This window comes from Xiphophorus hellerii, chromosome 6 (assembly GCF_003331165.1).
Source record: "Xiphophorus hellerii strain 12219 chromosome 6, Xiphophorus_hellerii-4.1, whole genome shotgun sequence".
Lineage (NCBI taxonomy): Eukaryota > Metazoa > Chordata > Actinopteri > Cyprinodontiformes > Poeciliidae > Xiphophorus > Xiphophorus hellerii.
In genome coordinates this window covers 9,221,127-9,237,753 of record NC_045677.1, presented here as the reverse complement: position 1 = coordinate 9,237,753, position 16,627 = coordinate 9,221,127, and the positions used below count along the sequence as shown (strand labels likewise).

Genomic DNA, 16,627 nt, shown 5'->3' with positions numbered 1-16,627 from the left:
AAAAAAAACAACAAAAAAAAAAACTTTGTTTGAATTTACTCACCTCTCCGTTCAGGAAGCAGTACAGCACCGCGACAACGAAGCCCTGTCGGAGAGACGCAGAGGTGAAGGAAGAGAAGGCCGCGCTGCACAGCACAGCCGAGGGAAATGCTCCAAATATTTGCGCATGAATAATGACGGCGAGATTAAGACCAACTTCAGGCTGAGACAGGAGGTTCATCATGCGGACGTCTGGGACATGTTCCCGGGAGATAGCATTCTGAGCCAAAACGGTTTATAAACGGGGAGGATTTTCCAACTTTCCATTTTTGCACTTTGCTCTCAACATCCATGTCCGGTGGAGTACTGTAAATCAGGGGTGTCCAAACTTTTTGCACCGGGGGCCAAAATTGCCACGCTGAAAACACTCAGAGGCCAGTTATTTATTAAAGATGCAAAAGTCATTTTATTGTTCTTTTCTTTTTATCTGCTCTGCTGTAAATGAATGTTGTACAGTTTCCTAACTTGTTGGTCAAGATATAATCTTTAGTTTATCCCCAGCAACAAAAAATGAGAACTGTCTTTGAAAACCCTCAGTGAGATTTAGCCCACTTCAATTATGAGGTGGGATTGAGTCTGTGTTTGAGTAAAACCTCGCTGGAGATTTCTTAGATGGCGTTAAAAGTGAAAGCAAAAAAAAAGAAAAAGACTAATTAAAGAAAAACACTTGTTTTGTACCTAAAATTTTCTATTTAAGATGTAAAATTGTCACTAAAAAACAACAAATCTCCATGGGCATCAGCCTCATTTATACCACTCCTGAACTGCATGAAGGACCACACGAAACTCCTCTAAGGGCCACAAATGGCCCCCAGACCGCACTTTGGACACCCCATGTTGTAAATCAAGTAACTTAATGCAAATGCACAATAGTGCACTCTTCTGTGGTTCTCCTGATATTGACGTTGGATGTTGATATTAAATGTCTGTTTAAATAAAGACTTTCTGTCTGTTTGATATGAAGACAAACAGGAACAAGCCTTACAAAGCGATTAGGTGTGTTACCTGAAATGATCCCAGAACCAGATCAAACACCATCCTGAGCTGCGGGTGGATGTGGTCAGGGATGAAGGCAAATATTATGTAGTTTATCCCAAACAGAGGGATTAATAACAGGGTGGATTTAGCCAGTCTCCTGAAAGCAGAAAGAGGAGAATTTATAAACAATGTTTTTTACATATTTGTTAAAACTGTGCCTATTGTCACGGTATAACAAGCTTTTCTGTCTCCTTCCTGTGGTCCTATTGCCACCCGCAGAAACATGGCAGTCAGAAACAACCAATCAGAGCCAGGAGGAGGGTCTTAGCGCTGTCAATCAACGCTGCATGCATAACTGTTGTTTTAGCAATAGCAATGCATAACTAGTAATGTTTTAGTTGTGCATTACTTTGTGTTGCTCTACTTACATAAACGTCTTATACAGACTGTGTGTTTAAAAGATGACAAAATTGAAAAAATATGCCTGAATGCATCTGGAAGGTATCGTGTAGCTTAGTTCGCTAAGAGCAATAACTTAACGGCAAATTTTAACAGCAGGAAACAGCTGGACGTTAACCTTTGCCTCAACAGACGTGTTGCCGTTTGGCAAAGGAAAACCTACGAGTACTGGTTGGACTCCTTCCTTCCGATGTCGGGACAGTTCATCTTCTGCCGCAGAATCCGGATTATGCAAATGAAGAGGAAAAAGTTCATCTGATGAACAGAGAAGAGGGACGCTGGTTAACGGGGAGTGTCACGTGAAACGTCAAGAGCCTACGTTTGATGTAACTCACAAGAATGGCAACTAAGATGGGCGTTTTGATGATCCACCATGACGCGTCGTCGATTGTTTCCCAGCATCTGGCACGGACGAGCAAAAAAGGCAAAAGAATGAAAAAACAGAGAATATTGATTAATAAAAGCAGAAAGCAATACTACATTTATAATATACCCACAAAACATTTTTTAAACTATTGACTCTGCGGACTGACTAGAAATGCAAGATTTATTTTTTTGAGTGGGGAGAGAATCTTATGTATGACTTCCCTTCCAATTCACAAATATATTGTCTTAAACTTTCCTACATTTGCTAATTACAACAGTGCTATTTACTTCTAAGGTGTGAAAGCTTTACGATCGACACAAAAAAAAATCAACAAGAAAAATTGGAGTGAGAGCCTTTGTGAAGCATCCTTCTTCATGAGTCTAAGAATCTGCAGCTTCTTTCCAAGGCTCTCTTTGTTTTTACTAGTTGTAAAAGTCGTTGAGTCTTCAGTCAAACCATCAGCTAAATTACAGGGAACTGGCTTTCCAACAGTGCGTGCACCGGCTCACCAAAAGCAGCCACTCGCGCTGAAAAGCTGTCGTTTTCTGGAATGTTTTTAGAAAACGACAGAACACTTAACTCACCCAGGAGGATTTAAATACGCTTTTGTAACCACCCAAGCAGAGATGAAGATGGTTGGAGCCCCTGTGAACGGACAGCAGACAGAATTATCTGTAACATCAGTGTTAAAACATTCCCTGTCTCAAACAGGAGTCGTCAACTACTGCCACGGGCATCCAAACAAACCATTCGCAACATCAAGACGCCCTAGTATGTGGGCGAGCCATGCCTGCATTACTTTATAGCCGAAGCCGTTACGCATTCTGGGTATGCTTATCTTTTATTTTTACAGGATTCTTATGAGCTCAGTGCCAATATTGGCTCATCTGGGGACTCTGCAGGGAAGTCACAGGGTTCTCTCCATTCTCCTGCTGGAAAATACCAATTCAAGCCTATTTATAGATATTTTATTGGTGTTCTGGGCAAAATAAAACATGGTTACCGATCATCCATCTCAATGGTTTTTAAAGGGCTAAAAGAGATGTGAAAGCAAGAAGCGTCAGATTCTGGCAGCTCTTCTGTGAGAAAGTGTGGATTTTAATGAATGACTGACACAAAGAGGGAAAGTTTAATCTTTAGGTTAAAATCAGTTTTATGTTTTTGATAACTTAGTTCGGCTCTTTGAAAATTTCTTGAATCTTACACTGCAAGTGCAGAGACGCTGCTGCTGAAATCAACATTTACTTTGCAAACATGTCATATAAGTTCTTTAAAAAAGGGAGACTTACCCCAGCCAATCAAAATGTACCACCAAAAGTACTTCCTCTCTGAGAAAAAGGAGACTGCCAACAGAGCGTGAAGGTAGAGGCCCTCCACCAGCAGCCAGAAGTAACTCGCCATGACTCCATACTGGAACAAGACCACTACCGCCTTGCAGCCCACCTGCAACACAAGCACCAGTCTGTGGCTCTCTGCTTTCACTGCGAATACAATGTAAATGTATTTCAAGACAGAAATAATTAACTTTAATTCTCATCAGAAATTGCTTTTGCAGCCTGGAAAGGTTCTTCTCCTTTTTTACAAAGGATTTGCCAGTTAATTGTCCAATTTGTGTTTATGCCGATGACACTGTTGTTTCCGCTTGCTATTGTCTTTTCTTAAAAAGTCAGAGCCACGTGCAATTTAATGTTAGCTTGGTTTAAAGTGGTTCAAACAGAATGTGTTGTCTGTTGTCTGACTGAATTTTAGACATTCTTCTCATTTGGTTGTTGATTTTGATGTCATCGCTTGGGAAGGTTGACTCCCTCAAATATCAACTCTTCAGCCCGGTTAATTCTTTAGCCTTTCGGACGAGGAAGAAAATACCAGCACGCCACAGTGGATCACATTGTGTATCCGCGTTGGCGCTCTGAGGGATGTTTTTAACTTTCCCTACGGATTGTTTTCAGATCTACATAATGTAGGAATCATCATATTTTGAGCATGTTTACGTTGAATTAGCTTCAATTCGGTAACAGGGGTGTGCATAAGACTGACGTAACACTGTTATAAACATGATAAAACACCTAACATGACCATGAAGAAGTCTTTATGAATGTTTATGACATGAAGAGACATTCGGTAAATAGTGACAATTTCAATCCAAAGTTGGCCATTTTAATGGACTTTTAATGCAAGTTTTAGTACAACTTTGCACTAAAAGTGACATTATTTACCAAATAATGGAAAGTTGGCGATTTTAACGCACTCTTTGGTACCTTTTGTCATAATTTACCTCTTCATGACAACAGTCATAAACATTCATGAAGACTGCTTCTTGTTTATAACATGTGTTATGTAATGTTTATGACAGTGTCATGTCAGTCTTATACACACCCATTCAAATAAAGTGTTACCAAATTTTCATTTGCACCAATTTATTCCCACATGTGCACACTTTAACTATCCTATCAAAATTAAAATAATAAAAAGAGCCATAGATTCATTATTCTGTTAAGTCCCAAAATCAATATCCTTATTTTATTTTATTGTTCTGGCTGTATATCATTCTTAAATAATGTAGAAACACAATTATAATTGAGAGCAATGATGACGTAGTTAAAATTGGGAGTTTATGAAAGTTTATTTTTGAAACTCTTCATGACGACAAAGAAAAGTACTGCCTAAGATGCCTTTACATCAAACAACCAGACGTAATGAATTAGAAATCATGTTTTGAAATGTACATTTGTCTGTCGATTTCAAGCCTGGCGGTTGCTCCCAGTAGAATAAAGCTTGCGCTCTTTAAGGCATTTGCAAGGAATGATTCATCAGATTATAGCAGAACATTCTGCTCCAGCTAATCTGAGCTCTGTACCACTGTCTGCTCTGATGCCTTTTATCTTCATTTAAATGAGGCATCGGCCGTGCATTAAGAAACGGATGGAAATCCGTTTGAGCCACACGTCTTCCAACTGCAGGCGAAACGAAAAGAGTGTCCCGTTATCAAAGACCACTGCCATCCATGAGGCACAGCGCGAAAGATTCACAGCTGTGTGAATGCTGGTGGTAACTGTGGCGCAGGGGAAGAGAAACGGCGTCAGAACAACTTTGTGGTGATGTGGTTCTGGTGATGTTAAATATTAATTCTGTAATCTCCAAAGAAAAGGCTGTTTTTGATTTTTTTTAATATATATATATATTTAGAAACATTTTTCATTCATTCATGAGGCAAAAATAGGGCAATTTAATACAAGTCAGGTTTTGTACAAGTTGCATGTAATATTTGTACAAACAAATTCTTTGTATCTCATTTTGTAAATGTGATATTTTCCTCCATCCTCCATCCTATAGCTGTACTTGTAAAACATTTTTAAAATCCTGCTGTTTCTCACATTGTGAACCTGGATCTGACGCATAAGGACTTCAAATCACTCCAACCTGCTAAACTCGACGGCTGCGCTGGTATTATTGGACCTTTTTGCTTTGTGAATCAGACACTGGCTCGGCACAGAGTGAAATAGAAGGCAGCAAGCATAAAAACAAATCTTTAGAACCACTTGAGCTCTTCATTCCAACTAACTTGAACCAAAGTATAAAAAGTCCCTTTTTAAAGTGTTTTCAGAAACATCTTCGAAAGTGAGCAGCTGTGTTTTGGTGTTGAGTAATCTTGGAATCCCTGAGAGGAAATATCTCCACTCAGCCATTAACAATCAGCCCTCAGAGCAGCAGGTTATTTACGGTCTAATGATCTAATTCTAGGTAGAGATAAGGGAGATAAATCAGACAAAGTGAGATTTGAAAAAAAACCAAACTCCACCGAGGTCCCACTGAAACAGCTGTGCTGCACTAGAACGACACAAGACGTTTATGGGACTCCTGTTGTTGCCTGGGCGCCTGCGGCAACAGTGATGTCAAGACAAATTGCTTCTAAGAAGACATCGCACCTGTAAATGCAGTTTATTGCCAACGGTGTCTGAGGTCCAGGCTCAGCGTTAAACAAACAGGAACTCTCACAGCATCCTGCTTTGCAGAAGAATTAGAAAACTTGGGCTCAGGAGCGTAACGGACTCTGCAAACACCGTTACACCCTAAACGTTGGGTAAACTCTGAGCAAACACTTTTAGGGCAGTAAAGTCTGAAAGAGGAGTTTCTTCAAGTAACAGAGGAAATCAACGATTCGGGAGAAAAATGAGCTAACCGTGTCGTTTCCCTGAAAGGTTTGTACTTTTTAGGACAAATCTCTTCAGCAGGGCCGGCACAAGCCTTTTTGGGGCCCTAAGCAGATTTTAATTTGGGGCCCCTCATACAAATATGTCAAAACTAGATACTATATAATTCCTAGCCTACACTATACCTGAAACATACCTGCTATTATGAGTGTCATCTGTGATTAGCTTACACTGCAAAACCACAAAATCTAACCAAGTATTTTTGGAGTAGTTTCTAGTTCAAATATCTCATTACACTTGAAATAAGACAAAACTAGCTATTTATTTTAGAAAGAAATAGGAGCTTGTTTTAAGTCAATAACTGCTTAATATTGGTTAAAAATGGTTAGCTACAGTGGCAGATTTTTTTCTCTTATAACACGGAAAGAAATTTGTGTTATAATCTACCAGTGGAACTAGTACTTTTTTTATTAATAAATATCAAGAAATTATTGACTTAAACTCCTATTTCTTGCTGAAAAGCTACTTGTAAGTTAGTGTTGTCTTATTTTAAGTGAACATAGATCCTTTACACTAGAAACTTCACCAAAATTACTTAGTAAGATTTTTTTTTTTTTTTTGCAGTGCACATCATACCAGTGTTATTATGACTATTGATTTTAACCTTGTTACAGGAGTAGCAAACAGGCAAAGGCGTTCTAATTAATTCACATTTTTGAAACGCAGAGTGGGATCTTTAAGTGTGGCGTTTTAATTTAACTATTTGAAAGTAACATCTACAGACAAACACTGAAATCACAGTAAACAAGTTAGCAAGTTTAATAGTTTTTGGTTTTAGAACATAGAACGTGTACACTGTGTAAAAATGTGCAATCTGTCACTACGAAATAAAATCAAAGGATGCTCTTGTGGGCCCCAAGCAGCCACTTAACTCACATATGCCTTGGGCCGGCTCTGTAAACACCGTTGGTCATCTCCATGTGTTTAGGCTGGTCGGTGTTTGGCAGATCAGACAGCTGATTGGACGGATTTACTCACCGGTGCCTGGCAGTTTTCCGTCTCGCCCACCTCGTACAGAACCACGTCCTTTATAAAAACGGTGACGGCTTTGAGGATGAGAGATACAAACAGATGCATGTGGATGTAGTTTCTTGTGCAGTGAAGCTTCCTGCAGAAGAAAGAAAGAGGACAAAAGGATCACTTCCAAAAGGAGGATCTATATTTAGATGAGCTGCATTGGTTTACCCAAGCAAAGCAGAAGTAGATTAGTGTTTGTTACTGTTGACTGTCGTAAATCAAAGTTCTGTTGCCGCTTCTGAATGCCAACACATAAACCCTGAAGTAGTCAAGAACTAAATACAGTATCTGCTAAACACATAAAAGATTTAGTTTTCCCAGAAAAAATGCATATTTATCAGCCAGAAACAGATGTGCAAACATCCAAGTTGACAACCAGCAGAGTCGAACAATTTCAGGGATTTGATGACATGCCACTAATGCGAATTCTTCACTCCGAGTGTTTTCAAACAGCGGTTAGGCCGATGACTTTGGTGTAATTGCGTGAAACCGCCAGGCGGATCATCTGAGCAGATCAGATGAGACGCGGCGCAGCATCAGCCAGCTGCCCGAGCGCTGCATGTAAAGCTGAACGTAAACAGCAAAGCCTCATGACATCCTGTGTTTCTGCTGCGCGGCGCGGGCCAATGGCATTCCGTGACCCGCCGGAGTAAACACAGGCCTTGTTGTTTAGCCCGTCATGTGCAAACAGCACAAATGCGAGAAGAAAAGGCTGCTTGCTAAAAAAAAAAGAAAAGCCAAACACACTCTGGCTAAACTTATCAGTGTCGCATTATTATTTAAGAGGAAGTCGAGACAGAGGGTCAAAACTGGAGGATGTTGTAAACATCGTCCGCCCCGCTAAGTGGTTAGACTATAGGCTGTAGCTTGAGTTTATAGTCACTTACGACTAATAGCGTTGGGGCGGTCATGCAAGAAATGTCAAAGTTTTCAAAATTCTCTTAAGCTTCTGGAAAATAAAGGAAAGGAGCATTAAGATATGGTTTTATTGGTCTATCTCCGTGGTTTTCAAACAAGTGGCACTTGGGCACACTTGACAAATGAATTAACTGTGATGTAAGGATTCAAAACACAGACGGTCAAAAAGATCTTTTTAAAGCTTAATGGGCGTTACTTTATCAGAAATTACAAAAAAAATGTGTAAATAATTTCTTACTACAGTTTTGATAAAGCTTTAAAAGCAAGACAAACATATTAGATTGGAAGTTTGAGATAGGTTAGATAGGAACCTTTTTGGCCATTTTTTCTAAAAAATAAAAATAATAATAATAATAATAATAATAATGTGGAAATGTAAGAAAGAATATAGTAAAATAAACATACACAACCCAATTATGAAATTGAAAAGTAAAAAGATATCCATAGAGTCTGTCCTAATTGAGGGTCTGCATCCTCCAAAGGTCGCCTGGGAAGACGTCACAGTGATGCGACGAAGGCTGTGGAAATTTAACACTAAAAAACAAAAACAAAAAAAAACTGATAAATTAGCAGGCTTGCCCTTTTGGAACAATTTTGTTTTATAAAATCTGATGGTAAAAAAATTAAAAGCTTAACGCAGATGTGTCCAATTTTTCTGAAATATGCCCATATACATATGATTTTTTTTTTTTAAAAGAAAGAAAAAAAAAACTTAATTTGATGAGTTCCATGATTTAATTAATAAAAAGGATTAAATACATAATAATTTTAAAAAAAACCCTCAAGAGTTCAACCTCTGGCTTTACTAGCTTATGTTCAGCTACTTCGCGGTTGCTAGGAGACAGGACACAACAGAAGTAAGGGCTGCAATAAACTTGAAGTCGTTCACATCCGGTTTACGGCGGGTTCTTTGAAGGAAGCAGTCCCTGAGCCCAGACAGACCCCAGATGGATTTAAATGAAAACTATGAGCTAACATAAAGTCACCTTTCCCATATAATATGAATAAATAAAGGCCTAAATAAAGTCAAGAACTGTCACACCTTAGACAGCCATGGATCTCCAGTGTTCGTAGGGATGATAGTTTGTTGGAAAACTGTGCTCTAAACGATGAAATAAATATATGTTTGGTTTGAGAATAATCCTTACCGAAAGAAACAGAGTACGGTGATGGCAACCATCAGAGAAATAAGGGAAACGCTGTGACCGATTGTGTAGCCAACTTTGATGGTGATGTAAAAATCTCCCTGCAACAACATTATCAGTCATACCAGACTCAAAAAAAAAAGTCATTTTGAGATAAGAAAAATAAAACAGAAAACACATGAATTCACATCGAGTCGCCAAACTGACCGAATTCTCGTCCGCCGTGTTGTTGGGATTGTAGCCGCAGTCCATTATGTAGGCGTCCAGGCTGCTGGGGGGCCAGCCCTGCACAGTGCAGGTCTTTGACAGATTACCTGAGGAGCAGACACGGGAGAATTACCGCCGTTTCACTGTGGCGCGATGACGTCTCTCGAACGTGTCGTGTAAAAGCAGAGCAATGAGTAGGGCTGCTGAAAGGGGAATCAACAGCTCTTACATTTACTCACTCTTAATTACGTTTCTGTGAGATATGCTCGTCTCTGTGGGATACTCCCAAACGCCGAAAGGACAAAAAAAGGGGGGATGGCTTTCCAACTGGCTCTGAGATACAGACGCAGTTCCCATGTGTATTTGCCTCCATCAGTATCTTAATTACTCTCACGCTGCGACCACACACACACATAAACAAAGAGGTCAAGCAGGCATGTTTTTCTTTGAGGGGGGGAGAGGTGAAAGAGCTGAAGACAAATAGCTAAGGAGTAGAAAGTTGCCCTTCAGAGTGAACGGATTAAGCCAGTTAAGATTAGCGGTCAATGGAGGAAAGAAGATGACGAGGGGGAAAAAAAGAAGAAGAAAAAGGAGCTTTGGAGAGGAGAGAGGAGATGAGGGGAGTACTGAAGAGTTGAACGGACTGGGAAGATGTTAAGGACAGTAAAGGAGGACGCAGGGAAGGAGGTTTAAGCAAAAATAAAACCGGGCACACTGGATGAGAGAAGAAAGGGAATATAAAAATAAAAGAAGCTAAAATGTAGAAAGAAAATAGTTAAGCAGAAACTCAAACTAATGTAGAAAATAATATTCTTTAGGTTACATTAAGACAATAAAATGTGAATTTCTGTATATCTTTTATTGTTTTTCATTCTGCAGTTAATCTTTCACCTTCTGTCTTCATTCGTTGTGCGAATGGATTTTTCACAAGCACTTTCTCGTTCTTTTCTCTTTTGCTGCTGAGCTTCATAGAGATGATAAATTAATTTTCCACCTGGCACCTGTCCACACTGTCAAAAGCACAAATAACTGCATTAAAGACTCAGGAAACCAAAAGGACCAACAATCTGGGCTGATATTAACCCCCATAAAAAAAAATGTACGCCACACTGATAATGCCAAGTAAAGTATGGCTGACATTTCTGTGACTGAAACACCTTCTTCAATGGTTTTATGTGGTACTCGCATTTTCTAAGAAGCTGAGTTTTATGGTTTGGGTAAGAGCAACAAAATTAAACAGATTTAAACACCTGAAAAGTTTGTGTAATCAGTCTATGTATGAGTTTATGTCTTGTTGTTGTTTTGTCTGTTTTTGTTTATTGTATGTGTGTATTTTTTTTTAAAAAAAACATTACCTAAATTAATTATTTTCTAAATTAAATTCACATGTATACAGATGTACCTGCACTGAGTTAACACAAATCTCTAAACCTATTGAGTATTTCAATAAGAACCATTCCTATAAATATTCTTGTCGGCCATTTTGGAGTAGAAGATAAAAAAATTTTTTAGTATCGTAGGATTGACATACTCTTGAACATGTTAGTCCTCCAGAGGCTGAGTACACACTGATGGGCAACTTTCATTTTAAAGTTCAGGTTCAGACAAGCCTTTACGGATTTCTCCAGGACGAAGTTTGCGTCAGGTTACCAGAAGTAGTGAACAACATGGTGTGTGTTCTCCTTATTGGCTTTGTTAATCATTGATGGAGCTATAACTCATCAAGTCTTGCTCTGCTTCTCATCAGTTCATCACCCAGTGGTGAGCTCCAGCTGCTGCAAAATCTACTAAGAACTATTCACCATTTTCAGCAGCAAGAAGTCTGAAGGTTTTTGTTTTTTCTAACTTAGAAAATTTGACTTGAAGTAAAAATGAAAAATGTGACAGTTTTTGGTATCCAGTAAAAAATAAATTAGTTAAAAAAAGGATACATAGACTTTTACGAAAGTGATTTATATGTAAGACACTGTTTTTAGTCCCTGTCAGATAACCGTAACATTAGCCTAGCCTGGCTGAAGTTGTGAGCAATGATGACGATTTTCTGTGTTGTAGTTTGCCTGTAGTTTTAGCAATGGCAGAGGAGGAAATGAACGAAGCAGTTCAGACCGTGCTGGCCGGTAAGGTTCATAGTATCGCATGTCATACGTCACAGCTAAATGTTAGCTACTGGGTAAAATTTAAAACGTCAACAGAGTCCACACCTCCAGGAATATCAATAGCGGAGTGTACACACCTTCTGGACGAAGCAAATAACACAGAACAGGGATTGAGTTTTTACCAGCCAGGTTAACGACTAGCTAACCATTAAGTAAAGTTTGCTTCTGGAAAGCGAAACTCTTGACAGTTGGAAAACCAGTGGGATTTGCTCAAGATCTACTGATACAAGTTAGCAGCTATTAGCATTAAAACCAGCAAACTACAGAGGCTTTTTATTTGGCTTTTGGTAAGCAGAAAAAAAAGTTCAGTGAAAACAAATTGGCATACTGAGATTTATACATAACTCCTGACTAAGTTTTAAATGTTATGCGCCATATTTAAATTAACAATATGTACCTGCTTAACAGTAAAACATAATTAATTTGTGCCAGAATTTATGCAAATCGGTCTTTTTGCTCTAAGTCGAATAGTTTTCAATAAAAATTTGCGATACTCGGCACATTACATGACAATGCTAAGATATGTGTAGATCTAAAATTTCAAGCTGATTGGAGCAATAGTAAGCAAACGGCAGCCTTTTTGGTAATATCTAGTCTGTGTGAGCGAGCCATGTTTATATGCAAATCATTGTTAAAGTGCCAAATGTGGCAAAGTGAGGACGGAAAATAAAAACATTTATTAGATTAGGAACATTTAATGTGAAAACAACAATAATACAGAGCAAACATAGTCAAAAAGGTTTCTTGGTACAATCAGTGTTTTATGTAATTGCCATTTTTGTGGATCAGAGAAAAAAGTCTTTGGTCCATCGAAGCTGTCAAACTTCCGATGTCATCTGATGAGATGTCGTTGGCAGCAGTCAGAACGGCATTCCAGAGGTCATCCTTGGAAGAGTACTGCCTCCCACCGGAGTAAAGCTTCCTTTTCAGGATGCTCCACAGATTTTTGATGGGATTCAAATCTGGTGAACAGGCTGGCCATTCCATAATTTTCCCATGCTTTGCAAAAATACTCTGCAAATATTCGTTGGTTAGCCTCCCAGCATGGGATGGGGCATTATCATGCATGAATACCATATTTTTCCGGAATTACAATTTCTTCTTCTTGTGCCAAGGTTCCAGGTGCTCCTTGAGGAAGTCAATGTAGAGTTTGGCAGTCATTTTCACCCCATCTGCAACTCCGAATGGTCCTACCAGCTCGTTTCCAATGATTGCCGCCCAAAACATCACACCACCACCTCCTCCTTGCTGACGCCTGATTCGATGGGGACGTGGGCCCTCCTTGCAATACCATCCTCTCCTCCATCCATCGGGCCCATCAAGGGTCGCTCTACACTCGTCGGTGAACAAAACTGTTTGAAAATTGACTTTCATGTGATTTCTTGCCCACTCCATCCTCTTCTTCTTGGTGGGCAAACTTCTAGTTTTCCACATTCCGCAACCTTCCTCAGGATACGACATCGAGTTGATTTGGGTACATCTGGAACGCCTGCGTTTTCAAAAACCTCTTTGCTAGTTCCAAGAGGGTTACGGCAGATTTCTCTCTTGATTCTCCTCATTGCTCGATGCGAAACAGGTGCTTTCTCACAAATCTTCCCTTTGTCAGAACATCCGTTGAAAAGTTTGGGGTTATTCGCAAATCTTTTGATGGTACGATGATCACGGCCCAATTCTTTGCTTATTTCCAAGGTAGATATGTTATTGTGAAACCTTTGAATAATTTTAGATTTCTCAGCTTGACTCAAAGCACCTCCACGTCCCATCTTGCATATAAAGTTGGCACGTTGCACCAGACGAAATATCATCACAATGGCTGCCGTTTGTTTACCATTACGCAGAACAGCTTAAAATTTTAGATCTGCGCATGTGTCAGTATTGCCATATAACGTGCCAAGTTTCGCAAATTTTAATTGAAAACTATTCCAGTTAGAGCAAAAATACCGATTTGCATATAATTCTGGCACGCAGTAAACCTAAACTTTCTGATTAAACAGAAAGTTTAATATTTTACACTAAAACCTGCTGCATATCAACTAATCACTGAACTGTGTGGAACATCCCAGTTATATATATATATATATATATATATATATACATATATTAAAGAAAAAAATATAAAAATCGGACCTAAGTAGGTCCAATTGACATGTGATTTGACTTCCCTTTGTTGTAAAACCTATTGAATTGAAATATGACAGTTCTTCCTGGTAGCTCTCTATTTAGGCCATTAATCATTAAACAGACGTGTGTCCTGCAACATCAACACACACCTCACTTTGTGTTCTAGCATCCACAATCCTGCAGTAAAACAAATCATTGTTTCTTCCTCAATGTGTCGTTGCAACATTTCCTTACCTCATTCTGTGACGGTAAGAAAAAGTGTCACGCGCCGGCGACAGATTAATCCGATTGCTTCAGGTTTGACATTCCTGACATTTCTCAACCGAATCACTTTACTCTGCCTCTATCAAATTAAGGCGCAGTTGGTGAAATGTCAAACAGTTCCAGAGTGTAAGAATGTTTTCGGCATTAAAACTTTGGTCAAATACCTAAGCGGCATAATGCAGAGAAGAACGAGGCTTAGCTTCTTCAAACAATACGACAAGACACAAAGGCGGAGATAAGCCCCCGCTGTTTCAGCCAATGCCACCGCTGGATTTGGCCTGTTTGAGGGATTGCCAGAAGAATGCTTTCATCGTTCCCCAAAAAAGCAAGACTGCGAGCATTTTCAAAGCCACGCGTGACGGTCGAGCCAAAATTAGTTCCTCGTAAAATAACAGTTGCATTTTTAGCCTCGTTAAATCAAAAATCTTTGTCAGTATAATCTATTGAACTCCGTTATCATCTCTAATTAGTTGTGGGAGGATGAAGATGGATGTTAGAGGAATTACATCAGCATCAGCAGTTTTATGGCACGCAGGTTGACGTCCGGGCACTCTGTCACCGAGAGCCCGGAGAGAAGGTGAGACTCCCGAGATGAATGGCTGCGTGTTTGCGCTCAGCCTACTAGGTAAAGAGTTCATGAGAATGGCAAACTGTCGTAGTTCAATTTATGGGTTGGCCCCTCGACGTCCGTGGCGCCACGTTTCGTAATGCTTGTTTTTACTGCGTGAGCCTTATAAAAAGAACGGCTCGGGATGTGTCAATAGCTCCGGCCTTTCACAACTGTTCCCGACGGCACAGAGCTGAGCAGCCCTCTTTCCACATTTTCTAGAATACACACACAAACAAAGGAAAACACGCAAGCAGGTAACCTTTATGTTTCTGCAAACTCTCAAGGTGAATGAGAGCAAATGGACAAGCGGTTCCACAGGTTCAGGATAGATAAAAGCCCAGACATTCCCTACTTATATGGCTTGCACCAATAAGTTGATTTACACATATCATGTGCAACAACTGGTTTCTCTTTCTGTTGTGAGGTCTGATCTTCATCATGTCCTGAACCATCTGGGCCTAATTGATCCTATGAATCTTTCCTTCCATCTTTTCCCTGGAGTGCCGTCTTGGCCTAGGTCACACCAGCTCCCATCTGGGTCAAAGCAGAGCTTCCCACAGAAGCCTTCTTCTCTCAGCTGAACTCTTTGTACGCCCGTCGTAAATCTTAGGTCCGGCCCGTTTTCATTCTCCAAAAAGTGACATGCAAGCAGGACATAGACTGTTCCTCCTGGCTCTAGATTAAACATCTCAATCAGAGTTTCAACCACTTAGAGCGGACATTTCCAACCGGCAGGAGACACACAGCTTTCCACATTTTCATCTATTTTACAGGAATTTTGGATTGACCAACACAAAGCAGTGCAGCTCTGAGTGGTGAAAGTGTGACAGACCACTTTACTCATAAATACTCCTAAACGAAATCCAGTGCAACCATTTTCATTACCCTTTTGACTTCCTTTGTAATAACAAAAGCTTTGGAGCCATAATCGCACTAAAAGGTGGATCTACAAAGCATTGAGTAAGTATTACAAGTGGACATTGCCCTTTATAAGAAATATTGAAAACCATGTATTATTTTTAGTATTGGGACTAAAATTGATCAAGTTAACTGCAAGGTCTGTAATTAATGAATTAATTGATTAAAACTAATTCAGTTTTAATTGAAAACATATTGGCAAAATAAGCAACATTTTCAAATTTAAAAGCCTTTTTGCTGCTAAATTATTGATTAACTAGACATTTGAGTTCAACAGCAAAACCTTTATTGTTTTTAATCTGTCATTTAGGTTATGCAATCACCAGCTCGGTGCAGTGCTGAACCCCTGATCGTTCATGGAACTTCCTTCAAAATGTATTATTCAATTATTTATTTGTTGTTGGGGTTTTTTAAAATGTGGACTGTGGAGAGAGTTGGGGACGTCAGTGCTGCTGCTACGTGTTTAGCATTGAGAAGCTATTTTAGGCTTGAATAGCTTTGCTGATAGGCTAACTGTCGTTTTGGCAACAACTTGCACACAACAATAATCTTTTCCACCGTCCCATCAGACCGTTTTTTGAATCAAATATTAACCCCCAGTGGCCAAGAGAAGCGACTTTTATGTCCACCGCTGTTGTTTACGGAAGCAGCCTGTGCGTCAGGTTTACTGGCGTACCGGAAACACAACACAAAGGTTCCGCCTCTAGACTTATTCTATATACGTATGTATACATATATAAAATAGAAAATGCAAGTGATTGTGTTAAAAATTAGTCTATTTAATCAATTAATCTAAATTAACTGTAAAACAGCTGAAACACTGACTTCCTTTAAATCTCGACTAAAAACCCACTTGTTTAGAGTTGTATTTGAAACGTAATCAATTACGAATTTCATGATGGCACGTGACTTAATGTAATGATTTGATTGTTGATTCTATGTTGCATGACTTTGTGTTTTTGTGTTTGTTATGATGTAAAGCACTTTGAAATGCCTCGCTGCTAAAATGTGCTATACAAATAAAATTTGATTCATTGGTTGATTGATTAACACACTAAAGTTTTTCCCTAATTATTTTTCCTTCAAATTCACATTTATGAGCTACAGTATTTTGTATTGGTAACAGACCTTTACTTGTGCAGCGCTATATCAAGTGAAGTGTTTTACCCAAAGACACAACGACTCAGGTGGACACCGCTGGTCTCTCACATAAAATA

At 39.3% G+C, this 16,627-nt stretch overlaps 1 protein-coding gene across 1 annotated transcript in view; it reads right to left on the bottom strand.

Annotated features, from left to right (window-relative positions):
• Positions 1-16,627, bottom strand: part of LOC116721811 (vasoactive intestinal polypeptide receptor-like) — a 31,517-nt gene that overhangs the window by 4,407 nt on the left and 10,483 nt on the right. Inside the window, exons 4-12 of the mRNA XM_032565787.1 lie at positions 9,342-9,448; positions 9,138-9,235; positions 7,033-7,162; positions 3,133-3,286; positions 2,428-2,488; positions 1,812-1,878; positions 1,640-1,731; positions 1,045-1,174; positions 44-85 (exon numbers count right to left, since the gene is read on the bottom strand). Of these exons, the coding sequence (XP_032421678.1) occupies positions 44-85; positions 1,045-1,174; positions 1,640-1,731; positions 1,812-1,878; positions 2,428-2,488; positions 3,133-3,286; positions 7,033-7,162; positions 9,138-9,235; positions 9,342-9,448 (881 nt within the window). The remainder of the gene's footprint in view (positions 1-43; positions 86-1,044; positions 1,175-1,639; positions 1,732-1,811; positions 1,879-2,427; positions 2,489-3,132; positions 3,287-7,032; positions 7,163-9,137; positions 9,236-9,341; positions 9,449-16,627) is intronic.